The following is a 27,751-nucleotide window of genomic DNA, read 5'->3' as shown; positions in this document are numbered from 1 at the left end:
GAAGCAGCTGCTTTGAGTGGTAAAGGACAGTTAATCCAATATGCAGAGAACCAGGTTTAAAGGTTGGACAAATGGACTAGTTAGTTGCCCCCTGGGGGCCTCAGTTTCCTCTTCTGTAAAATGAGTGAGTTAAACTTGTTCTAAAAGCTATATCCTCCAAACCACAAGATAGTTTTAAATTCCTAGACCTCACATTTTTCTAATCACATTTTATCCTTTTCCTTTCTTGCAAAGAACCTCTGGGGTCTCACCAATGACAAGAATAGAAACAATTTAAATGTAGGTACAACAGGTTTCATTAGACTTGTGTGGAAAATGTAAGCTTAGGTTTATGGGAGTACTGTGCTGAAAGCCAAGCACCTAAAGGTAAAATCCTTATTCTGGACTTTAGAAACAATTCCCCTTCAAGCATCAACTTGTCCAGCTTTCTAAGTTTGGGGCACAAAAAGCCCATGTGTAGCCATGAAACAAACAAGTGGCGAAATGATACCTTTGGACAAGATAAGTCACAAAAATACAATCAAGAAAAGCAATTTTGGTATCAAAGGAAGTTACTAGCCATCCAAACACTAACACCACTTAACCACATTTCCATCCTTAAGCATCAAGATTACATTTATAATATAATAAATAAAAAGAACGTAAGAGACATAATTTCCACAGAACCCAGCATCATCATTTGCAGTTGTGGGGCCATCTAGGCTATTAAGTATAAAAATAATCACTTTTCTCACCAGTTTACAGCAATTTACTTAATTGCTTTTTTTCTATAATTTGGTACCCTGCCCAATCAACAGGTAAAAAGCTTGAAGCTTTACAGGGAACATAAAATTATTTCAAAAGAGAGACATCCTATGGATTTTCAACAACATTTAGCTTAAATTTCCATTAAAAAATAAGGTTCCTAAAAAAAAAAAAAAAAGTTCCTGAAAATACAAATTTTCTGATAGAAACACAAAGTATCTGCAATTGTTTATTTATACACACATACATAAAATTTAATTTATACAAGTGTTAGACTAGTTAGAGACCTGTAATTGTATAATTTTATATAAAATTGAAGCCAGATTACAGTGATTTTAACTTTCTAGGAACTAATTAGCTAGTATAGTCAAAATCAAAATAGATGGATCTTGGCAGAATTTTTATTTTTAAGTACTATTATGTTGATTAGAAAACACTCTACTTACTTGAGTTATACTTACTTAAATATGGTCGTGCTTTCAGTGATATGGATATTCCTGCCATTTCTTCAACTCTGGTCTTCATGAACCTCCCCAACCCATCTCCCTCACCAGTAGGGGACCATCCTCTGGTAGCCAGCCTCTGCAGCTGGGAATCTCCAACCTTTTGCTGGCCCTCAGCCAACCAACAGTTTACTCCCCAGGCTTCCTAGCGTTCTCCCTTGTCAGAATGCCATGAAATCTGGACTCTATCAGCACAGGTTTTAGGAACCCAGACTTAAATAGCATCATGGGTTTTCAGTTTGTGTAAGACAAAATAAATTGACAGTCTTCAAGAGAGAAAATGGATTTGAAGAAGAAAATGTTTAGAGGATATTTAATATTTCAAGTACCAAAAAAAGTCTCTCTGTCTCTCTGTGGAAAGTGATAGTGTCACAAAGAGAGTTTCTGGGCAGGGGAGGAGTCAAGATCTCTGCATTCTCATCTTAGCTGGGTGACTATGAGCAATCACTTCACTTTTCTAAGATTCACTTTAAGAAATACTAAACTATATACTGACTCTATGAATTAGGGCTAGTAACTTAAATTCTTAGAACTACCCGACCCCATCCCTGAGCTCTAGAACTGTACAAAATAGCTAACAGGTAACAGTCTGCATTGGTAGGGGAAATTTCTTTACAGGAAATCCATTACAGAGATGAAATCACAAATCTAGTCCTCCCTACCAAGAAAAATAGTTCTTAAATTTGATCGTTTAAAACTAAAAAGCTATTTCAACTTTAGTCAAAAAGTGTCAACAGAATGTTTTGTGATGTAGCTTAATCAGATATTTCTCAAAAATAATTGCCTTCAACCTCAATAAAACTAAAGTATTGGGGGGAAAAGAAATACTAAATAAAATCTAGTGTTTGATAAATCCCAAAACTCCAGCTTCTGAGAGAAGAACTCACTATTTGATAAAAATTGCTGGGGAAATTGGAAATAGCATGGCAGAAACTAGGCATTGACCAAACCTAACACACTATACCAAAATAAGACTGAAATGGGTTCATGATTTAAATGTGAAGGTCACCCTTACTATAAGCAAATTAGGAGAACAAGGGATAGCCTACCTCTCGGATCTGTGGAGAAGAAAGGAATTTATGGCCAAAGAACTAAGGAACGTTATGAAATGCACAATGGATAATTTTGATTACATTAAATTAAAAAGGTTTTGTACAAAATCACTGCAGTCAAGATTAGAAGGGAACCAGAAAACTGGGGGAAAAAAATTTATATCCAAGAATTCTGATAAAGACCTCCATTTCTAAAATACATAGAGAATTGACACAAATTGATAAGAATACAAGCCATTCTCCAATTGATAAATGGCCAAAGGATATAAACAGGCAATTTTCAGATGAAGAAATTAAAGTCATTTCTAGCCATATGAAAAAAATGCTCTAAATCACTATTGGTTAGAGAAATGCAAACTAAGACAACTCTGAAGTACCACTACACATCTCGCAGATTGGCTAAGATGACAGGAAAAGATAATGATGAATGTTGGAGGAGACGTGGGAAACCTAGGATACCAATACATTGTTGGTGGAGTTGTGAACTGATCCAACCATTCTGGAGAACAATTTGCCCAAAGGGCTATCAAACTGCATACCCTTTAATCCAGCAGTGTTTCTACTGGGCTTATATGCCAAAGAGACTTAAAGGAGAGAATGGGACCCACACGTGCAAAAATGTTTGTGGCAACCCTTTGTGTAGTGACTAGGAACTAGAAATTGAGTGGATGCCCATCAGTTGGAGAATGGCTGAATAAATGATGGTATATGAATGTCATGGAATATTGTTCTATAAGAAATGACCAACAAGATGATTTCAGAGAGGCCTGGAGAGACTTACATGAACTGATGTGAAGTAGAGCCAAAAGAACATTGTACACAGCAACAAGATTATATGATGATCAACTCTGATGGACATGGCTATTTTCAGCAATGAAGTAATTCAGGCCAATTCCAATAGACTTATGATGGAGCGAGCCATCCACATCCAGAGAGAGGACTGTGTGGATTGAATGTAAATCACAACATAATATTTTCATCCTTTTTGTTGTTGTCGTTTGCTTGCTTGTTTTTTCTCTCATTTTTTGTTTCTTTTTTGATCTGATTTTCCTTGTGCAGCACGATAAATGTGAAAATATGTTTAGAAGAATTGGACTTGTTTAACCTATACTGGATTACTTGCTGTTTAGGGAGGGGAGGGAGAAAAATATGGAATGCAAGGTTTTGCAAGAGTGAATGTTGATGTATTGAACCACCTGCCATCTAGGGGAGGGGTGGGGGAAGGAGGGGAAAATTTGGAACAGAAAGTTTTGCAAGGGTCAATGTTGAAAAATTACCCATGCATATGTTTTGTAAATAAAAAACTATAATAAAATTTAAAAATATAAAAAATAAATTGTGATGACCTAGTATTTTAAAATCAGCCGGAGTCAGGAATTCAGGTTAAGGGAAAATCTTCAATCTTTATTCTTTTTGAGATGAAGGGGAATTAGCAATGTGAGCAGCTGCAACAAGACGCCAGCCAGCAGTCTCTTTCAGCTTCTCTCTCTGCCCCTCTGCCTCCACCCACCAAAATCGTCATTTCCTATACAACACATTAGGACTTGCACAAAGAATGGGTGGGGCCCATTCTTTCTCCAAGCATATATATTAATAGAGTATGGTCCAATTACTATTTAGCCTCACGTGCTTGGGACCTCAGTGCATCAACTCAAGCTTCAGCCCATTACAATAAATAAAATCACAAGTGGCATTCTAAAAAAAAAGAATGAATGTTTAAAACGATTTTTCATGTATTTTTAAAAATAAAGCTATTATAAAAAATACTAAACTAAAAAGTCAATATATGAGCATCCACCTTATCTTAGAGGACAGGGAAAACCCAAGAGTTAGGTACAGAAGTATCTTGCAGGGTATAAAATGATACAAACAGCTAGGCTTCCATCCACTTAGAATCTCCTGAGCAGAGAACAAAAAAGGGGATGGGCTTCCATTCCAGCTTGGAGGATTAGATGGCAGGAAGATGTTCAAGGGAAGAAAAAGCAAGGTTATCTTCTGTGTGTGGCTACCATCCAGTCTCACCTAAAAGCATACAAATAGTGATCTACTGCTTGGCAAGGTGAAAAGAGCACTATGCTTAGAATCAAGAAGATTTGGAGTTGAATTCCACCACTAACACTTAATTGTGAGCTTGAGCAAATCTCTTCAATTCTTTAAGTCTCTATTTTTTCACCTGTAAAATGGGAATAATGAATACCTAAAGCACCTACATTACAGGATTTTGTAAGACTCCAATGAGACAAAATATAAAGTGCTTTATAAACTTTAAAGGACTTCATCACCAATCTGGGTTTAAAATTTTGGGTCTAGGCTGAGTAAAGAGAGAAAAGACTGAGATTAGACAGTTCAGATTACTGGTATTGATTTTACTCTCTTTTCCCACTTTCTTTTTCCTTATAAAGAAAGGAATGAGGGACAAAGAGAAAAAGGAATGAAATATATAAGGGGGGGGGGGGTGTAAAACAAACCTAACAATGGAATCAAATGAATATGAATGCAACAACCTAGTCCACAAAACAAAACAGAAAGTGAAAGCATATTACTTAAAAGAAATACATTTACAACATAGTCACAAAGAGTAAAAATGAGGGGATGGTATAGAATCTATAGTATCACTATTGAATTCACATAAGTAGACAAGACTACAATGAAAACAGATGTAGTCAAAGATAAACAGAGATAAACAGGAAAGAAGTTACAATTCACTTGAAGGCATCATAGATTATGAAACAACTGCAATACTAACTATACATGCACCAAATGGCATAGCATTTAAATTCTCCTAGGAAAAGTCGATTTAATTAGAAGAAACGGACAACAAAACAATAATTGTTGGGGATTTCAATGAGTCCCTTTTCAAATCTAGAAAAATCTAATAAACAAGAAGATAAGGATCTAAATAAGTTTTGAAAAATTAAATATGCTAGATTACTAAATGGGAGTCAAAAGAATTAATATAATGATTTCTGAGCTATGCATGGCACCTTTATAAAACCTGACCATGTGCTAAGATGCAACTCACTCATAAGCAAATGAAGAAAAAACTTTAGACATTCTTTACAAGCCAAAGTGAAAAAAAAAATTAAATTAGCAAGGGGAATCTGGAGAAACGATGCAGACTTAAATGGAGGCTAAATAATATAATCCTTCAGAATGAGTGAGGTAAAGGACAAATTATAGAAACAATAAATAATTTTATCAAAGAAAATGACAATAAGAACATACCAAAACGTTTCAGATGTAGCCTTTTCCCATGGAAATTTCTCTCTCTCAATAGAGAAAGCTACAGACAGAGATGAAGGTATCTCTTTCTCAGTTAATCTGCGAAGATCTGTTATCCCTGCAGAAGAATATGAGTTCCTTGAAGATCCGGACTCATTTTTTGTTTTTGAATTCCCAGTCTGGCCCACAATAAGTGCCTAATAAATGCTTGCTGAATGAATGAAATGAAAACCCAACTGTGAGGGTATGGAGAAATCAATTCTCAAAATATTTGAAGGCAGAAAAGATGCCAAATGCATAGAAAAACATCTCACATATTCTTTAAAGGCAACTAAGAAAACATTACTAATTGCTGACCCAAGTACCTATTTCCAATCCACATAAAATTTTCATAAGAATAATCTCCACATTTAAATGCACCTTTGATGAGGAAACTGGAAAGAATCAGCCAGGTTTCTGCTAAGCATAATATGCAGCAAACAATCTTTACCATTACACAATTGATTAAAAGATGTAGTACCCATGGTGTTTATTGTTTGCTGGCTCTAAGAAAATTCTTCGTTCAGCACAACAAAGCTACCTGAAAGCCAGGCTCTCCTCCAATCATGTGTGTCCCAAGCAGATGCCAAAATGATGCAAGATTCCTACAAAGATATAACAAAAGAGAAAACTTTGCTAATCTAAATGTGTTTTTTTTTGTTTTAAGTGAAAAAATGAAAGAGTAAAATAAATGAATTAACCTCAAAACACTCTTCCTGAGTCTACTTGGCTAGATTCTCAAGAAACAGACTGTTGAAACTATGTTGGGGGCTGAGGTTTAAATTCTTGTTCTCTTGCTTCCTACATATATGCCCATAAAGAGGTCACTGTCTCTCAAGGCATTTGTTTGCCCACCTGTAAGATGAAGAAGATGGACTCAATGCCCTCTAAGGCTCCTTGCAAGCTCTGAATTTGATGAATTTAAGCTCTCAGACTGAACCTTCTTTGAAAAAAACAATTTGGGTTTAGGAGTGGGAATGAGGCAGGGATATGGATCTGGATAGTACAGCATGATATCATAGGAAGAAGAAGCCACTATTATCAGTAGACAAACTGGATCCCATGCTAAGAATTTATTATGAATGAGCCAGGATGACAAACACTTTAAAACAGCAGAATCACAGTTACAAATAGCTATAACTACTCCTGTACAAATATAAAACAGAATATAACTAAAAAAGACAAACTCTTTAGGCTTCTAAATCCAAAAAGTCTTTGTACTTTCAGCCACCTCAAAATGATATACTGATTTATACTCTGAAGGAGATACTGATGATTCCATGACTCAGTATGTTTTCCCCCCTTCCCTAATGACATACATAAACACGCACACACTCACACACAGCCCTGAGGTTATAGATCAGTGGCTCTCCTGTGGGCTCCAAACATTCCCCAGAATGCAGTCTGGCACACTGGAAGCTCCATGTACTACTAAGTCAGAAGGAACTGAAAATGAAAAGGGAAAAGCATGACATAAAGCAGTGGCTCCAATCTTGCCTTCTCTATATGTCAGACTGGCTACAATTATCTCTGAGGAACTATTGCAACACTCTTAAAATAATGTTTTAATTCACATTCATGTATAGTATAAATATAATCTATTAGAAAACACTTTCAGGAGAAAGAAAGAACAGTACAAGGCCAATGTTTCTGTACACCTTTCAGGTTTACACAGCACTTTGTGCACACATGCAACCCTGCAAGAGTTCCTCTCAATCATGGAAGCAGACTAGTGATCCCCACTGGATTCAACAAGCATTTAACAGATGAGAAAACTGAAGCTCAGATAAATTGTTCCTTGCTTTCACAGTATTAGCACTAGGATTTGAGAGTAATTTTTCTGAATCCCAACAGTCCAATGCTCTTTCTACTCCATAAGTGCAAAAATAACCAATACTTAGATGGTGATCTAAAGGTTTGCGAAGCACTTTCTAGACATCATGTCATTTGAATCTTCCAACAACCTTATAAATGACATAGGTGCCTCTATCACTTCCATTTGACAGATGAGGAAACTGAGGCTCAGCTAAATTAAGGGACTTGCCCACGGTCACATGGCTGGTACAGATCCAAGGCAGGATTCAAACACACATTTCTTTTCATTACAGGTCCAGCACAACTATTGCATATATCCACTACTACACAAAGAAGCAAACCAGTTCAGAATATAGATCTGTGTGAGGGAAAGGACAGGATGGTGGTGGAATCTGGTCACATGATAAAGGTCTATGAATAAAAAAAAAATCATGGCTGGGGAAGGGGACAAGATTTAGGCCCAATAACTGGTCAGTGTGTTTGTTCAATATATTTAAGTCTGAGTTTATGAGCAGTGAGCCAAGATGCTTCTGAAATGGCCATCTTACCTTTTCACTTTAGTTTGATTGTCCTTGACATTAAAATATTTTGTTAATACTTTTAAATTTTATATCATAACTCATTTCTCCTTTAAGTATTTTTCCTTTCATATATTCTCTCTCATATATATATATATATATATATATATATATATATATATATATATACACACACATCCACTCCCCCCAATACTCAATCTCCCATCCTTCTCCCACACTCCCACCCCCAACTCTATACACACACACACACACACATACACACACACACCCCCTACCCATACTCACATACTTAATTGAACTCTCCCTTGAAAATAAACAAAGAAAACCATTTCAGTACAACCCAAAGGTCCAACAATGCCACATTCCACATCCAGAGTATGGTGGGCGGTCAATTTCATCATCTGTTCCTTGAAACTGTGACAGATTATTACAATTACAGGTTCAAACTGCCTTTTAATGCTGTTTTCACTTAAATTATTTTAGTCATTGTGTATATTGCTCTCCTGGTTATGCTTTGTTCACAACAATTCAGTACAAACTGTTACTTACCTTCCCTGTTAGAACTGAGGGAAATTCAGTATCAAACTTGTTGCTCAAGCCAAACCTTGAAAATAAAGAGAAAAAAAAAGATATATTCTATTCAACTTGTTTAACTTTACTTTTAAAATCATGTTTCTTTAATAGGCTGGTCTTGTGTTTAAAACATACACACACACACACACACACAAAAGCCTTGGTTTCTATTTTTCTGAATATATCCATTGACTACAATTTTGCAAATGAATTGAGATCATATATAATTCAAAAAATTAATCTGGGAAGTTTTTAAAATTATACATTATGAACTCAAATCCTGGAATGTTAATCCTAATTAAGCACATTAGCATGACAACAAGGAATAAAGTCAGATTCTAACTAAAGTCTACTTTGTATGAGTGAATGAAAGAAATGGTGATATATATCTAACAACTTCAAAACATCAGAATAAAATACTTTTCCTTCAACACCTTCAGTTCACGGACTGACAGTCAGTCATTTTGGGGATATGGAAGGGAAGATAGCACAGAACCACCCAGTTTATGCCACAAATATAGGAGTGTCTTTCACCAGCCTACATACACCATTCTAAAGGCAAGTATCCCAACCACTTCTCCAAAAACTTGTCAAATTTTCCCAAAGAAAACCTTATGAATTCCCTGACCCCAAGGCTGCACCTTCATGTTCTGATCAGTAATGAAAAATCCAGAATCATGAAGAAGTTAAGAACTCTGCATTATATTCTACCAAACTGGACCAAATTCTACAGCACAAATGACTGGATTACAACCAATAACACATTGTGCTAAATTGTAAATTCAAGGATAGGTGTACGTTTCTATTTCCTGTGACCACCATAATATCCCCCACAGGGTCTTATGGACATGTGAGACATCCAATCAATATTTGATACAAACAAATGTTAAAAATCGTTTTTACATGTAATTGGGGAAAATTAATTATAAAAAAGAATAATAGAAAAATACTTGTTGAATAAATAACAACAGTATTGCCTCCCTTTAATTAACCTTATGCTTTAGATAGTATAGTAGTATCTTACTTATAGTAGATTAAATATGGGTCACTTCTATTTTTTAAATGGCCATCAGGACACTGTTATGGGCTAGAACATAACCCCCATTAAATTAGTAATTCTAAGGAAGAAAAAAAAATGAGATTCTACTTCCAACAACAAAACCTTCTTGCCTCTGTGCCTCCTGAAGCCTTTCCCATCCCTTAAAGTACAATTCAAATACCACCTCCTCCAAGAAGCTTTTCCTGATTCCCCCAGCCTCCAAGGGAGTACCAATGTGCTCCCCACCACCACTCTTGGGCCTCACATAGAACCTTGTTTGCACCTATCTCCCTTATGTATTTCTGTACTATTCTAGGTGCCAGAGCAGAGAGGTAGCCCTGCAATCAGGGAGACTTGAGTGCAAATTCTCCCTCAGATACTAGCTGTGTGGCTCTGGACAAGTCACTTCATCTCTGCCTGCCTCAAAAGGTGGCTGTGATGATCTACTGAGATGTCTGTAAAGCCCTCTGCAAACCTTAAAAGTACTGTGCAAGGGTATGATCATTTTGGATTCTCAGTAGTAGTAATGTGTGCCTTACCCTCCAGTAGACATTAAATTGTACAGTCCTTGGGAACATGGGCTGGTTTCTTGACATTGTACAGTATCCATTACCACAGGCCCTGAATGTAGTTTGGGCTTGCTAGATGAAGTCCAAATAGCCTTCCTTTAATGACTCAAGCCAACCCACTCATCACCTGAACACATCCACTAAAAGAATAGGCTCTCTCCCCTGTTAGAGGGTTCCCAAATGCAATCCAAAACATAAGCATTAAAAACAATGAGACAAAGGCTTAGTTGGGATCTAAGGGATTGGTCTTCCAAAAATTACAACTGAAGTCAATTAGCATAACAAACATAATATTTGTTTCTTGTAAATAGAGCAGCAGCTAAGGGAGAAGAAAGCATTCCAGCCTCCAAAGAAAAAGATGTGAAACCAGTCAAACAGGTGTCTGTCCAGCCAAACTTTCTCACCACCACAGCACAGCAAAAAAAAATTGATTTCCAAATCACAGAAGGAACATTTTGTATTTATTCAAATGAGGAAAGTGACAGAAGTTGAACATTGTGAATAGCTGAAAGAGTTGCAGAAAAATCAGGTCAAAAAGGGACCAAAGAACTTTTGGAGAAACTACAAAATAGAAAATGTCCTAGAAAATGTCCAAGAAGCTGCCCATGAGGTTGTCAAAACCCATAAAGTGATGGGATGGAACATGCTACCAAAGAGCCATTTCTTAGGTTCACATCTTTACTTCTTGGAAAATACAGTACAATCATTGATAAATCTAAGGAATGCTTCCACTGAAAAACGTCCACAATGGCAAAGCTAAGAACAATACTGGGGGCAAGTACCACCACAGGGCTGGAATAGGCCAGGACCTCCTGCAGGTTGCTGCTGCTAGACTCGGAGTAAAGGCAAAATATAACTGGTAATCATTTGTAGCTACAGTTTAGCCAAGTTCAATGAACAATTCTGATTAGCTAAAAACAACAACTAAAAACATAAAACTGTTAGTCCTGTGAAAATGTTGTGTAGGCGATGAACAAAATTTGAAGTTGTACTTGAAATCGAAACAAAAGCTGCATTTAAAAATCAGGACCAAAATTACGATAAAATTTACCTCCAAATCCCAGGACCTAATTTTTTGTGTGTGACAGAAAAAAGCTCCATCGTTCTGGACGCTGTACAATGTCAAGAAACCAGCCCATATTCCCAAGGACTGTAAAATTTAGTGTCTACTGGAGGGTAAGACAGACATTACTACTACTGAGAATCCGAAATGATCATAGCTAGCCCTTGCACAGTACTTTTAAGGTTTGCAGAGGGCTTTACAGACATCTCATTAGATCATCACAGTCACCTTTTGAGGCGGGCAGAGGTAAAGTGACTTGTCTAGAGTCACACAGCTAGTATCTGAGGGGGTTCACAGTTCTCACATCACTATAGTATATTCAGGTTTACAAAGGACTTTCAGCACAATCTCCCTTCAAGGTAGTTAGGCCAAGCATGCTCTCCATTTCAAAGAAACAGGAAGTAGCTCCCAGAGCTAAGTGACTAGTCCAAGGTGACCCTTGTGGCCCATGGTATAGGGGTCAAAAAATCCAAGGTCTGGGGTTTGCTTTGAGGTATTTTTAAACTTTATTTCACAGAATAAGAGCAGGCCCTTCAGTTGTTAGGATGCAAATACTTTAAAGCATTAATCAAGAAGGCTGCAATTAATCTACTTTTCCACAAAGAAGCTTTTTTATTGTGACTCGACCTCAGAATTAGCCCTGAGCTCCATTTTGAGAAGGCTGACATTACATATTTAATTGAAGCAATGGTATATTTTAAATTCTTCTTGCGTACTAAACATATCCAAAGGTAAGATTTTAGTAAAATGGGTTCATGCATTTTAGAGCCCAGAAGGAACCTTGGGGACTATTTAGTCCTTCATCCTCCTTTTACATGAAACTAAATTCCTTGGTCTTCATGAGCTCAAATTGCTTTCAGACAATGCTCAAGAATTCAGTAGGCTACAAAACCCAACATTGCCTGGACTTTGATTAACAAACATCTTCTCTCTGGAGGCAAATAATTTACAGCTAAAGAATGAAAAACAGCATCACTGGAATGGTTAGTGAGTGCTCTGCACTGACTATAAACACCAACTCCCAATGGAAATGAGGTTTGGTTCATCTTTCTAAATAATAGATAGATACTCATCTATGTATTATTCCTTCCTATTTATTCCTTCTAATAAGATATATTGTGATCTATTTCTAAACCTCATTAATTTTTTGTTAACAAGGTTAGAGGAGAACCTCACAAACCATTATCAAACAAGGATGTCGCCATTGCTTTGCAGTGGAGATATTTGGGCATTTCAAGCCTGGCATGATGTGGCTCCAGCCAGCCTTTTTAGGTTGATTACCCATTACTTCCCCACTTCGTTACATTGTTTATAGCTCCCTGTACAGACCAGTGCCTTTTCACAGCCTGTATTCCATCACTGGAATGCAATCTCCACAATAATCTGCACCCCCTTCCAAAACCCAGCACTTTGAGGGCATATATTCTTTCCAATATACAGGAAAGGCACATTGCAATCTTCAAGCCAGGAAAACACAAGTTCCAGTCCTGCCTCTAACTGACTGTGAGACCCAAGGTAAACCACTTCTCAGATCTCTCACAAGCTCTCTAAAAGAGTATAATCTCCATGGTTTAAAATAGTCTTGAATTACAGCGTAGCCTATGCCACTGAAATGACAGGCCCAGTCTTTTTCCCTTCTCCCTATACTTCTCTATAAACATGATGCATCTTCCAGGAGAATGTAAGCTCCCTGAAGGCAGAAGGCCTTACCTAGCACAATGCTTAGCACACCGTGAATGCCAAACAAATGCTTGTTGATATTTTAAGTTTTAAAGCATTATATACATATTGTAAATCATCATAGTAGGTTCCTTTTGCAAAATGATTTCTTAAGTTGCTTATTTTGATTTCCCACCAATGAGGGGTCATGTCTGAAATTCACTTCCAAAGTTGGGGAGGCTTGTCTAGATGTTCCTTTTTCTTCATTGTCTTAGAGAACCTGAAAAATTCCCTCTTCAAAGACCACGTTACACACAACCTTAATCTCCCAGTCCTTAATACTTTAAGATTTGGCCACACTCATTCTATTCTCTCCAGGAGTTTCACTTTCTTCCAGTTTTCAAATAAGCATAGTTCATTTCCCTTCTTGATAAGAACTTTCTCTTATTTCTGGCACCCCTTTGTGCTACCATCTTAATTCTCTCTTGCCTTTTACTGACAAACTTCTCGAAGAAGTTGCCACTAACTGCTGCTTCTCTCCTCCCTGTATTTTTTTCATTTCACTAAAACTACCCAAGCACATCACCAGTGACTTCCTTTATTGACAATTTCAAGGACCTTTTCTACCAAAGGCACACTGACAACCTCCCCCTTAAAACTAGGTTCTATGATAGCACCCCTTCTTTGACAGCTTTTGGGTTTTTGCTTGGATTTCTTACTTTTTTTTTTCTTTTTCTTTGTCTCCTCCCAGACCTAATTATGGGTGTTATCCAAAGTTCAGTCTTTGGTGCTCTCAAAACTGTGTCAGAATCCTCATCCATTTTCATAGTATCATGGAGCTGACCAAGCCCAGCCTTGGCCATTCCATCCAAGTCCCCTCCATTTGACTTAGAGGAGAGAGGTCAACTCCTTAGTTAGTTCTGGGAGGCCTTTACTGCCATGTAGCAGGGACAGAAAAGGTTTCTGATGGGGAAAGGCAGCAGCCAGAGCATGGTGGAATGAAGAAAGAGCCAGGACTGACTTTGGAGAGATGGAGTGCTAAAGCAGGATAGAGATAAAAACAGGTCAAAGGGAGTCAGACATCTCTGAAGTTGATAACTGCTAAAGCCTCAGGGCTGTGAAGCTGCTCCCTGCTCTGATCTTTCTCTACATCAGATGGGACTCTATGGCTCATTTGCAGTTCTCTGGCTATTAAAAAGTCCATTATCTAAGTCCTGTAAATGAGATCAGATCAACATATATGAGAAGGGGAAACCCCAAATGCAGAAATGGAAAGTTTAGGCCAGTGGGAGGGAACAATCCAGTCTGAGCACCCTGTTTTTTTTTTAATTATAACTTTTTATTGACAGTACATATGCATGGGTAATTTTTTAGAACATTATCCCTTGCACTCACTTCTGTTCCGACTTTTCCCTTCCTTCCCTCCACCCCCACCCCTAGATGGCAAACAGTCTTATACATGTTAAATATGTTATAGTATATCCTAGATACAATAAATGGAGCACCCTGGTTTTAAGGAGCATGTGCTTACAGGAAAACAACATCAACAAATTCAATTAAATAAAATATGGAAAATGTCCTTTGGGGATAATGTCCTCGGGAAAGGTATGCTATACAGTGGCATCTCAGTCAATAGAGGGTTCTCAGCAAGGGAGACTAGAAAGCATTTTAGGCCCAGCAAAGCAATGCAAAGGTACAGAAGCATTGTGTGGAGAATAGCAAACAAGGCCAATTTGGTGGACCCTCAGGTAGGTGAGGGAGACTGATGTGTGCTGAGGCTGAAAAGGTAGCCAAGAACCAGACTAGGAGGGGCATTTAAATACTAGAGAGATGAGTTTGTCTTGGATCTCGGAAGCAAGAGAAAATCCCTGAAATCTCCTGAGCAAGAGAATAACTCAGACCTGTGTTACTTTAAGGAAGAGGAAATCTGAGAGTTAGCTAACACTCTGACCTCACAGATTTCTGTTCTAATGGGAAAGATCACACAGCTATAATCCACATTACATAATAAGTGAAATTGAGAATTATAAAACAAAGTGTTAAGTAAGGCTCAAAGGGCAAAGCCATTATGGACAGTTGTGATTAGGAAAGGCTTCCCAGAAAAGACCCTATTTAAGTTGGACTTTAAAGGACCAGAAGAAATTTGCCTGGAGAACCATTTCAACTCTTAATCAGATACTAGAGTCCTATGATTCCACAAAAGGGTCACTAATCCTTAAGCAATTAAAAGTATAGTTACTATCCAGTAATGATTAGTGAATTAACAGTCAGGGCTGTAATATTTATGTTAATGGTCTTCATTAAAGATTAGTAGCTACCAAAACAGTGTTAAACAGAACTGGCCTTCGGGGCCAAAGCAAAGAATCACTTTGCCAGGTTTAACAAACAGCCTCAGATAGACCTGCTCATAAGTCCTGGGGAAAACTGCCTCATCACAAAAGGGGTAGCAAAGTCTGCTGATCTCTCCAATGGATCCCAACATCACTAGGCAGACCAGAGAGTTCGAGGCATATGTACCAAGACAATCTGTTATTACTCCATTTTATTTATCCAAAACAATCTCAGAGCATCTTGAACCTAAAGCCAGTGGTTCTCAAAAATATTATCCACGTCAAGAGACTCATGTATAATAGAAAGAAAATGTATGTGAAATAAAGCAATTGAAAGTACAGTTTTCCCTCATCCAGTCATTTTGAAAACAGTTAAGCCCAAGTTATTTAAAAAAAAAAAAAAAAAACTGGAATAAAAGAAATGTCACCAATTCCCGTTTGCTCATGAAGGATGTTTACTCTACCTAGAGATTAGATAGCCGATAGAGATAGGTCAGCCACAGGTGGAGAACTTCTACTGAAGTCCCACATGTCACACTCAACTCCTTGGAACCAGTCTACACTAGTGTTCCAATAGTATAATGGGGAAATCAGTGAAGTTTGCTCTGGTTCTGTTCTTTAAGACCATTTCCTCTTCCCCATAGACATATAGGCAACTGTTTCACCCAACTGTAGATGGCAGGGCCCTGCAGATCCAACATTCTCAGGAATTCGATTCTCAGGAACCTTACAAAATCTCCACCTTCTAGAAACATCCCTTGCTGGGATATTGCTGTAATGCTCAGTGTAATGATCAGTGCTGAAATGCAAAATTTAGGCCAATTCAGTAATCATTCTTTATTCTATTAAATGGCCTCACTTAACTAAATTTCCATGTTCCTGTTTTATCTTTTCCCCCAAGAACTGATTCCAATTCATTGTAAAAGAGTATTAATGACATAAATCTATGAAAGCATAAAGTAATGCTAAAAGATAATTTGCAAATAAACATTACTAAATACTGAGCTAAAAGACTACAAAGCCGGGAGTAACCTAATTCAAAGACCTTTCTTTTAATCCCATATACAGATTCATAGTCAAAGGGGTCGTTTTAAAAGTCCAACCTGCTTTTACTTAAGAATCAGAATTACAATACCTGTGACAAATAGGCATCAATGCCACTACTCAAGCACTGCTCAATGAGGGAAGCTCATTGCCTTTCCAGGCAGCCCCCCTCCCTAACTTCTGGCCGTTCTAGTTGCTAGAAACTTTCTTCTTTCAGTAGCAGTTCTTCCTGAAACTTGTCCCTGCTGCTTATCACTGGTAAGACTCGAAGTTTCTGGACTAGCTTTTATTTGCCCTGCCTTCAAATTAAAATTTTGTGATCACAAGCACGGAATGAGAGTATTTGATAATTCCACAACACTCACTATGTGGAAGGGCTCCATTTTACACAATTTATTCAGTGTGTGGAAAAGGCCCTGCTCAGTTGTGACTTTTGGTTAAGGGAGGGAGGGGGAGTAGACTCAGGGTTTCCCCATGTCTTCCACTTACTACACTGCTCCTAATCTAAGGATCACCTCTCCCACAGCACTCTGATAAATCAAAATTCTCTCCTAATTGGCAAGGGTTCTACAAAGAGGAGCTGTTTCACTAGACTTCTCTCAGGATAGAGCATACTTCTCTTGCCAGACATGTACTCTGGACTTTTGCGGCACCACGAGAGCTCCTATTGCTCATACTGTATCAGCAGAACCTCTGAGAAACCAGGACCTCCTCCCTGCCTGGATTCATCAAGAAGCCTCTGAGGAAGGTGCTATGTTATACACATAGTCATCATTATATCTCAGGTTATATTCATTGTGGAAATGCTATGCTCTTTCAATATGGATAGTATGTAATACTATCCATTTGAGGTAACATCCATTTTTTAAAGATGAAAAATTAGAGATGCAAAAAAGCAACTTAAGAGTATTTTGATTCAACAAACATTGATTGAGCACCTACTATGAGCAAGGCAGTGTGCCAGGCTCTGAGAAAGATACAAACATCAACAAGACAAGGAGCTCACATCACAGTCTGCGAAGAAATCAATACGATACATATTCACAATAGCTCTATTATGAAGCAGAACACCAATGACTCCCATCTCTGCTACGCTCAAAAATCCTCAGTGGCCAACTGCCTATTTCCCAAAGTTCAAGGGCTCTTGCCTGGCATTCGAAGCCTCCATAACGTGGTGCGATCCAACTGCTAAACTAGTTTCATTCACATGCTCCTCTCAGTCCTTGAAAACATATTCTGGGGTCCTCCCACCTCCCACTTCTGTGACTTGGTTCACTACTCATGGAACATGAGGCTCACTTTTCCTCTGCTGAATTCCAAACTATCCTCTAAAGCTTAGCTCAAACACTACCTCCTCCAGGAAGCCTTCCTGATCTCCCTGCTAGCAAGCAAAGTACCTTTCCCCAGAATCTCACTGAGCATTTTTGTCTGGTTCTTCTAGAGTTTAAAGATCCCCTCACACATAGCTGCCAGCTTAATAAGACTGGTGTCGGTATGGCCTTAGCTCCATTCCTGGAGGTGCTGATACTGTTATTTCCTGTGCATAAACTGCTTGTGATACAAGAAGTTGGCACAGTGACTCGACCAGCCAATAAGTATTAATTGAGTGCCAATTATGTGTTCAGCACTGTGAGAGATCCTGGACGGGACCTATTTATTCACAGCAGCACCAGACAGTGTTGCCTATGAATGTAATTGGAGTTCAGCAATGCTGCGGAGCTAAAGTAGTTCACAAGAAATCAGGGCTGTAGACCTTAGATTGTTTTCATAAGGTGCCCTAACATACTCATAATCACTGGGGAAAAGAACTTTTTTTTCCTTGAATTATCCCATTCCCTTACTCCTACTCCTGCATCTACTCAAGTGAAGTCTATCTACTGGGTGAAGACCCAGGTTGCAAGGCCAGCTTGAGTGGCCCCCTTCCAAGAGGTCTGCTGCTACAACTTCCACACTTGCCGCCCAAGCCCCACTTTGTGTGATCGCACTCCCTTTTACACTATCTCGTACTCATGAGTTTGAACCTTAGTCTTTCAACTGCACAGCAGAGGTTCTTAACCTTTTTTGTGTCCTGGATCCCCTGGGCAGTCTGAGAAAGCCCATGTCCAAGCCCCTTCTCAGAACCATGCTTTTTCAATGCATCAAATAAAATAGAGAGGATTATAAAGGAAGTCAACTTTATTGAAATGCAGTTACTCTCCCTCTCCACCCCAACCCTGGCTTTGTTAAAGACCCCAGAAGTTAAGAACCCTAGATCTAGATTGTCTATTCCCAAAGAAGAACAGATTTTTTTGTTCTCTATGCAATCTGAAAACCAAACTATCAGGCACTGGGCCCAGAGGAGCCCATCAGGGTCACCTGCTCTCATCAAAGCCTCAAAATAGCTGAGAGACAAGAATGCCATCAGGAAACAAGCAATGAACAAGCCTGGGGACCATGGGAGCCACAGGGGCCACAGCATTGGTGGCACTGACTGCCTAGACCTGGAGCTCGGGAACCCTGCTGAGCTCTAGCATGGTGACCAGAGCTAGAGTGGAAAGAGGCCAGCTAGCTTAACACTCTCATCCTGAAGAGGAGCAAACCAAGGCCCAGACAGGCTAAAGAACTTACCCAAGGCCACACAGGGAGTAAGGAGCAGAGCCACAATTCGAACCCAGGTCTTCTGACTCCAGAGTAGGCAGATTAGGCTTCATGAGGAGGCAGTACTTGAGCTGGGCCTTGAAGTGGATATGGATAGGCAGAGAGGAGGACGGGCACTCTAGGCAGGAGGAACAGCATGAGCAAAAAGCAGAGAGGCAGAAAAGAGCATGGTATGTGGGCAAGACAGTAGGATGGGCCTCAATGAAATAGAAGGTAAGTGCTAAGGGGAAGCCAGGAATCAGACCTGATGGCAGAGCAGGGCTGGTATCATGAAGGGCCAGGATAGCTGGGAAGCAGGCTCACAGCTGCTCTGCCCAAGTTAACAGGCAGTCAGAACAAGCTCTTAAACACAATCACAGGGTTATTTTGTTAATTCTGCCAGCCCTAGTGAGAGCAGATTAATGAAGAAACTAGAGGCAGGTAGGATAACAAGGGCGCATTAGGGGGAACACAGACAATCCCAGGGAGCTGGACTGTGAGAAAAGTGAGTGTGGACAGAAAGTGAACAGCCGGAGAGACCATCTCTCAGGGTGGGGTATTAGATTGGAGTCAGTTCTAATGGATTATGGACTTGGGAACCAAATTCAAATAGGAACTGATTGTGAGGCAATAATGCAAATGGCTCCAAGGTTTGGTGCCTGGGAACCTAATAGAATGATGCCACCATGAACTCATCTGGAAGGGTTGCTGGCAGAGGGCAGGAACAATGAGGAATCTGGCCCGGGCCATGCTGAGTAGGAGGGGATGGTGCAATACTCAATAAATGTTAGTAAATGACCAGATTTGGGCAAGGCAGATTTCATGAAGTTAGGTGAAGAAAAGATTTCAGCATTTCTGAGTCGTTTGCTTTATACTTGAGCACAGTCCTTGACACACAGCAAGTATTCAACAAAAACCTGAGTTTGCTCATAGGCTTTACTGAATGCTTAGGAGAGGCATGGCAAAGCACCTTGTTTGGAGGCTAATCTAGACTTCCACATAGAAGATCATCAATAAATATTCACTCTTGATTAATGATGATAAACGGGTCTGTATCAACTCCTCCAAACTTTGAATTTCTTTTTCTTTCTAAGGATATCTGGCAGTTATCATAACTACAGCAAAAGCCCAACCATTTGGGATTATGTGGAGGCAAAGTCAGTCAAAATCTGTCAAGTTTCTTCTTAAGAAATGTTAGATGTTTCCCCCAAAATAATTTTCTAAAACTCCATTCGTTTGCTTAGGAAATCCTTTATACAAAGTAGGCAGATACACTGAATTCAGCACTACATTGAGCACCTGGGGTCCAGGGGGGAAGTCCTAGGCACCCAAGGGCTTTGCTGTGTGGTCCTGGGCAAGTCACTTCCCATCTCTGACCCTTGGTGACCTCAGCTATGTGACCCAAGCAATATTACCCAAATATTTCCTTGTAAAATGAAGCATTTTGCTATTCGCCAATTGCTACTAGGGAGAATAGGAATTAAAAGTTCATCTGAAAACAGTCTGGGATCCTCAATGGCCCACAGGCTCCAGTAAGTCCACAATGTGATATGGCAACCAAGATAGCAAAAGCAATCTTCCAGGCTGCTTCAGGGGTAGAAGAGCATCTCACTAGCCAAAACAAAACCTGGGAGAAGTGTAAATGATAAGCTGGGGTGTCCAAAAGAGGCCAAAGTAGATGGTAAAAGGCCCCAAGATCAGGCTGTATGAGAAACTTGGGGAGGAGTTGAGGCAGAAGAAAAGATACAGGGAAGAGTATGAGAGCTATCCCCAAGTATGTGAAGAGCTGGCATATAGAAAGAGAGATTTGTCCTGCTTGGCTCCAGAAGACAGAACTAGGAAAAATGCCGGGGAGGGGAAGGTTGGTTTAAAGAGAAGCTTCTGAGGGAATAGGCTCCCTTCTCACTAAAGATTCTTAAGCAAAGACTGCCTGAGGAGATCAATCCACCATCTCAAACTGGCAGAGACCCCGGAAGGCATTAAGCACAACCTTCTCAACTGGTAGAGGAAACTCAGAAAGTTAAATTACTTAAGGGAGTACAGAGAGATGGCCTTCCTCCCTCAACAGAGGCAGGCTTTGGGCCCAAAATCTCTGCTTTATACAAAGCTGCAGAAGCCAGGGCCAGGCCAGATCCGAGTGTTCTGGGATCCTTTTCAAATCTGAGACATGGGATTTTCTTTATACCAGGCAGTTGAAGGTCTTTTATGAGACTTTTCTAAACCTCAAAGTGCTACAAAAAGCTCTGATTAGCAATAACAACCTATATGTGGATGATCCCAATTAGCAAAATCCAAATTAAGCTTTAAAATACCAGAAATTGCAATAAGCATCAAGGAAACAAAATGTTTTGGGTGCAACTCCTATAAGAAAGGAGCACAAAAACAAGTGTTACTTCTGTCAATGAGACCCAGAAGCTTCTCATTGTTGGCAGCTTTTTCTGTTCCTCCACTCTAGAAACATCCCACTCAGGAACTGGAATGCCAAATGGAGAGACTATCTCATCTGGTCACTGGCTTCTTAATTCAAAAACAATTGTGTCATTAAATGTTTCTGTTTTTATTCTTGCCCAACATTTGGACTGTTTTCCATATCTTTCTTAAAAAAAAAAAAAAAAAAAAAAAGGAGGAAACCCAAACTGGAGCATAGGGTTTGGAGCACCAAGGGGCCTTGGAGATGCTTTAGGCCCGCTAAGCCTTTCCTCAAGTGCCAGGGAAGGGAAGCCATGGGGAGTTAACAGCTGTATTGAAACATGGTTCTTTGGGCCTCCACAGACCTAATCCAATCACCCCACCCCATTTTACAGATGAGCGGGCCACATGAGGCCCAGGAACTAACTTGCCCAAGGTCACAGAGGTGTTTGATAGCTTCTCAATTCTGAATTCTGGATTCTGCCCTCCTATAACACAACACCATGCAGTGTGCTGCCGGAGCTGCAATCAGTGACAGCATCCTTAGAACCAATGTGCCATCCACAAATGCTTCCCAAACCCAAAAGTTAAGAAAAATATGAAAGGGATATACAATACTAGCTATGGCCTGGGGATAGAGAAAGGAGAGTCCATGCTTACAGGGCAGGAACTGTCCTCTCTTTAGTGCTTTAGTTGTCATCAAATATTCAAAAAAATAACTTTTCTTACGGTGTCAACACAGCTTTCTAAAAAAGGTCCTACTTGGGGATTTTAATTCAAATTTAAAACTGTAAAAAGAAACAAAGTCCTTTTTGGGATTTAAAAAAAATACAGACAATGGAAAAGATACAAATCTTGGCAATCAAAAAGAAATGTTTAAATGGCCTGCACACGTGCACGCGTGCACACACAGACACACACACACATCCTTAAACAGTTTATGTGAAGACATCAACATGAGATTAAACATTTCCTAAAACTAGGCGTGAGGAAAGCTCACAAGAATGCTATCCCATTTCCTCACAATTACTGAAATTTCATTCTAATCATTTAATGTGCTGATCAAAATTTTCAATCCAAGATCCAGCCCAGCTGAGACAAGATACTAAATAACTCTCCAAAATGCCCAGGCTCTTGAGTTTCAGGTTTTGGCCTTCATCCTATAAGGCAGCTCATCACCTCCCCCACTGCCCTTTAGCATGACAGGACTGGAGAGCCACAAGGAGCCTTGCACCTATCACTGAAGAAGAGTCCAAATTTGAGGAAAAAAAATTAGTTCTATTCCCTTTCAATGACAGAGAAATGGAAAGGTTGACTGGTTAGCCATGTATGGGGTTAAGACAAGGTCCAGGAAACAAACTCTGCCTCCTTACTCCTTACTGTCTGAATTTACCAAAAGAAGTGCTGGTGAGCCTTTGCCAATGTCAGCAGGGCAAAGTGGAAATCACTCTAGATTTGGAACCAGGGGAGCTAGCTGGCAATGCCTGATCTGCCACTGACTACCACTAGGATCCTGAGCAAGTCATTACATGGCCCTTTGGGCCTCAGTTTCCTCAGCTCAAAAATGACAGAACTAAATGACCTTCAAGGCCCTTTTGGCTCTGAAGCTAAGATTCTAGGGTTTTCTCAGTCCTGGGCATTTGTCTACATGATGGCAATTGGTAGATTCCAAAGGAAATAGAATCAGTTTTCAGAATAAATTCTTTCACTAGTGGTTAAAAAAAAATGAATGAAAATAAAATGACACAGTAAGCTCATTCTCTACATTTACTGGTTCCCTCTGACTTGCTGCTATGCAACATTCCTGGACCCAAAAATTGGGAATTCAAATTGCTTTTTCAATTTGCCCAAGAATAAAACAATAAACTCTCTCTCCTATCCCACCCAATTCCACGAGCTTTGTTCTTAAATCTTTCATTGAAAGAGAACAAAATACAGGACCATAAAAAGTTGCTAATGGAGAAGGGTAAGTATGTGAAGTCAACAGCTCTGAGGGTATCACAGAAAATGGAGACATGATAACTTGACAGAAAAAAAGTTGATTTGTTCCTGAAAATGTAGTAAAAGAGTGAATATATCATGAAAACATGATGCAGTATGTAAAGTTCCAAGTACCTACAGTCCAGAAACACAACAGTGAACAAGTAGCTTTCAAAAGCTCTTGTGACCCCTGGAAAAATTCCTCTGCAGCCACTATGCTGGGAGGATTTTTTTTTAACCTTTGCTTGGTGGACTGTTTAATTTTCCAGGGATGACTCAAGAGTTTTACCAAAGAACAAACTACCTCGTTTAAGTTTGGCTAAGTTTTCCTTGCTCCCAGAGGGGTAATTTACTCATTTATCTACATTGACATGTGTTCTTGGAATCTAGGTGAAACCAATGCTTATAAAACATATACACCTGACCTCTAATGGAAAGGAACATCATAGTGGAAAAGGCTGAGGCAGGGAGAGGGTCATTTTCTTCACAGATCCATCACTTATACATCAAATTCTTTTATAACGGGGTTTAGAGGGGTTCACCTAAGTGTTTGCAGCTACCATTGGCAATCCTAGGAGGGATGCCCTCTCAAATCCATTCTGCAGTTTAGAGGCTGTTATATGAAATTGGCAGCACCACCAAAGGGCCAGTGTGCTTGGTTCAACGGACAAAGCTCTGCCTCCAGGAGTCAGAGGACTTGGCTTGAAGCATCACTCTGCCTCATCTACACTCTCTCCCACTGAGTTCTCAACCTCTCACTCCCCTTCACTTATGTCCCCCCAATATTCTCCCAGCCTGCTTGGCTACCCCAACACAGTCCCACCTCCCTCCACGACTGGACCATGTTTTAGGGTTGCAGTCTCCTCCCACCTGGCTCCCCTCAATGCTTTCAGCTTGATCATATCCCATCTCTCTTCCCAGGGGCCACTGGCCTGGAGTTTAACCCTGCCAAAAGGGGCTGCCCTGAGTTCTCTCAAGCTCACTCCCCAAACCAATTCCCCTTAGTCCTTTTTCAGGGACTGCTGTTCTTTAAGCCCCCCCCCAAACTTGGCTATCTTCAGTCCTCAGTGTCCCCCTGTCTGCAGCTCCCTCTGCACTCCAGTTCTCTCAAGCTCCCAATTCCCTGCAGCTCTTTGAATTTCACTCTTGTAACAGTTCCCTCCCCCTCTTTTTAAGACTTCCCCAGTCCCCATCCCCTGTTTGAGTCTGTTCTATTCCCTATTCCCTCAGTCCCCTCCACCTTGGCTCCCCTCCATTCTCTCAGCTCCACCCCCACCCTAGATCCCTTTCAAAAGAAGCAGGTCCTTTTGGGACCACCCTCTTTTCTCTTAACTCCCCTAAACCTGATTCTCCGCAATTCTCCACACCCCCAAATTTGGCTCCCCTTCCCAATTTTCCTTTCCTTTCAAAGGAAGTAACTCCTTTTGTAGACCTCCCCAATCCTTTGCTCCCTTTTCAATTTGACTTCTAATCAATTCTTGGAGTCTCCCTAAAAACTTGGCTCCCCAACCTTTTTTCAGATTCCAACTTAGTCCCCCACTTCTCTGAGCTCCATCCCTCCAACCTGGCTTCCTAACAGAGTAAGCAGCCCCCTTGTTTAGAACCGCAGGCCTTTTCAAGTTTAAACTCCCTCAATCCTTAGCCCCAACTTTAATACCTTTAATTACTTCAAGTCCTGTATCTTTCCGATTTCTCAGCTCTAGCCCCCAACCTGGTTCCCTTTCATAGGGAAAAGGCCCTTCTTTTAGACACCCCCCCCCCCCGGTTTACTTACTCAAACTCTTAGTCCTCTCAGCTTACCATCCCCTCCAAACACCAACCTCACTCTCTTATCAGGGTTAGTTTATCACTCTTTTGGACCCCTCTGGTCCACTCAAGCTGCCCCTCACCCTGCATGCTGGTCCTCTTGACTGTCATACTCCCCTTGGTCCTGTTTTGGGGATTACAGTCCCCTCTCTCGTCCTGTCAGCTTCCCCCAATTGAAGGGGATTCCCTGTCAGAGTTCCGGGACCCCCTTGGTTCAACCCCCCCCATCCCTTCTAGGTCCTTTCCGTCCCGCCGCCACCCCCGCCCCGTCCTCGGACTGCAGTATTCCGTCCCGTCAGCTTCCCCTCAATTGAGGAACTATCCTGGACCTCACTGACCCAATCCCTACCCCCCATCCCTTCTCGGTCCTCTCCACCCCCTAGGACTGCAGCATCCCGAACCATCAGAGACTTGACCTCCGCAGCCTCCACTCCCGGCTTACACCGTGATGTGACCCGTGCCGCGCACAGTCACCGGGTCCGGCGCCAACCGCCGCAGGTACTCCTCGCTTATCACCCGGCCTGGCGGCAACGGCTGCTGCAGTTCCAGGTCGTTGCTGTCCTCGTTCCTCTCGTCCTCGTCATCATCCAAGTCATCGTCGAAGTCGTCGTCGAGGCCCGAAGACACGGCGGCCGCGTCGTCGTCGTCCTCCTCCAGTTCGGAGATGGTGTCGAACTCCGCCATGTTGGGCAGCAGGATGCTCATCACGTGACCGCGGCTCGCGCCGCCGCCGCCGCAGAAGCAGCAGCAGCCGCCCCTCTGGAATGAGGGAGAAAGAGAGAAGCAGTTCGAAACCCAGAGAACAAGCGGGCGGGAGAGGTGGGGGGGGATGGGGGGCGGGGACCGAGCGGAAAAACAGAAGCGGAGCGTCCGCACCACCAGGTCCCAGAGCTCGGACTGAAGGGACGCGGCCTTGGGGCCCCGGCCAAAGGGCCGGCAGAAGCGCGCCTGCGCGCTCTGCCGGGGGCGGGGGCAGCACGTGGGGGGGGGGGTTGGAGAGAAGGGGCGCAGAGGAGCGGTTCCGTTGTACGCCTGCGCTGCCCTGGAGTTTAGAGCTGTAGAGGGAGGGGCAGAGACAAAGATACCTGCTAGCGGTTAGGGCTCGTGCCCGCCCGGCCGCCGCCCCTCCCCCACCTCAACTTTTCCCTTGCGCGTCTGGGGGGAAGAGCTTCAAACCACCTGCCGCGGTGGCTGGAAGAAGGGTCCCGCCCCCGCCCCCGCCCCCGGAGGAATTGAAACCCAAAGAGGGGAAGGGATTTAAAATTCAATTTCAGAGGGCATCTAATCCACTCCCCATACTTCCATTTCACAGGCGGAGAAACGGAGGCCCAGAGAAGAGAAAGGATTTAATATTCGATTCAGCTCCTTAGGACGATGGGGGAGGCACTTTCCGGAGGGCATCAAATCCAACACTACCCCCAAGACTCCCATTTCACAGATGGGGAAATTGAAGCTCAAAAAAAGGGAGCAAAGTTGCCCAAAAGCACAATGGTTGTAACAGTAAACTTGAAGCCCAGATCAGAGGATCTCCAGAACCCAACTGAGCCAAAACTCTCACTTTGCAGCTAAAGGGAGAAGCTCAGAGGAGTCACTGTGCAGATGGGGAAACTGAGGTCCAGAGAACTCCAACGACTTTCAACAGAGCCCCCACAAATAGTAATTCTGAGAGGCAGGACTCAAACCAGAATGATGTGACTTTTCTTTAAGTCCTGACTTATCATAGTGTTCAAGATCATCCAGATCAATGCTCTGATTCAGGGAGAAATCGGCTCGGGAGGGCAATGAACCCAAAGTTCCAGAGGGGAGTAAGTGACAAAGCTGAAGTCTGAACCATGAATATAGTTTCATAGATATGTTCAGGGTTAAAAGGTAACTCTAAGAATCCTAAGATTCGAGATAAGCCCTCAAATTCTACATATGAGGGAACAGACCCAGAGAATATCACTGACATTCCAAAATCCTACTAGTGGGAATATTGGTGAAATCTGAACCCAAGCCCTTTGACTCTATGGTACTGTTCTCCCTCTCCAATAAACCGTTGCAGAGGAGGCACTGGGAACAGAGAAACATAAACCAAATTCACCCACACCTCAGTGCAACTAATGAATGCACTGATGTGATCACATTACTTCAATTCCTACTGCCTATTTCTATTGGACTGGAACCATTGTCTATGTTTCGTGTAATTATAACTTCAAATAGCACAAAGTCAAATGTGGAACCAATTCAGGGGATTTGCCTTTTGTTCTAATCAGGAGCTAGCTACATATAGGCCTTATCCCTGAGCATTCCCAGCTCTAATCCCTACCTATGAACAGCTTACATTGCACTGGGTCATAGAATCCATAGACCTTAGAAATCATCTAGTCTAACACTTTACAATGGAAGAAATTTAGTCCAAGATAAGTAAAGAGTTATTAAACAAGTCTTGAACCTAGGTGGCTTGATTTAAATCCAACATTTACCACACCAGGATACTCTGATTGGTGGCTCCATATAACTGACAAGATCTGTTTCTGTTCATGGCTTAGCATTTTCCTCCCCAAGATCTGCTCAGAACCAAAGGCCTGGGTTTGGGGCTCTGATGGAACCAAGGAAGCCAAGCAGTGTAGTCAAGAAACCCGGGTTTGTGACCCAGATGTAACCCTCACTATGTGACATTGAATAAATCACTGCCTTCTCCCAGTTTCTATTACCTCCCTAAAAGAGATCTATGCAGACTACCTTCCACACAGGCTTGTTGTAGGGA

The 27,751-nt window shown here is 41.1% G+C and overlaps 1 protein-coding gene across 4 annotated transcripts in view; it reads right to left on the bottom strand.

Annotated features, from left to right (window-relative positions):
• CHIC1 (cysteine rich hydrophobic domain 1) overlaps nucleotides 1–25,959 on the bottom strand; it is a 54,429-nt gene extending 28,470 nt beyond the window's left edge. For 3 of the 4 annotated variants that reach the window (XM_031944737.1, XM_031944738.1, XM_003774752.3), the window contains exons 1-2: nucleotides 25,445–25,773; nucleotides 8,464–8,518 (exon numbers count right to left, since the gene is read on the bottom strand). In XM_031944737.1, coding sequence (XP_031800597.1) covers nucleotides 8,464–8,518; nucleotides 25,445–25,707 — 318 coding nt within the window. In that variant the 5' untranslated portion in view covers nucleotides 25,708–25,773. Of the gene's footprint in view, nucleotides 1–8,463; nucleotides 8,519–25,444 lie in introns of all 4 variants that reach the window. The other variant, XM_023506909.2, reaches the window with a different exon arrangement.
• Between the last annotated feature and the right edge of the window lie 1,792 nt (nucleotides 25,960–27,751).

Source organism: Sarcophilus harrisii, chromosome X, assembly GCF_902635505.1.
Source record: "Sarcophilus harrisii chromosome X, mSarHar1.11, whole genome shotgun sequence".
Classification (NCBI taxonomy): Eukaryota; Metazoa; Chordata; class Mammalia; order Dasyuromorphia; family Dasyuridae; genus Sarcophilus; species Sarcophilus harrisii.
The sequence above is the reverse complement of the archived record's forward strand: the minus strand, read 5'-3'. Positions and strand labels throughout refer to the sequence as shown.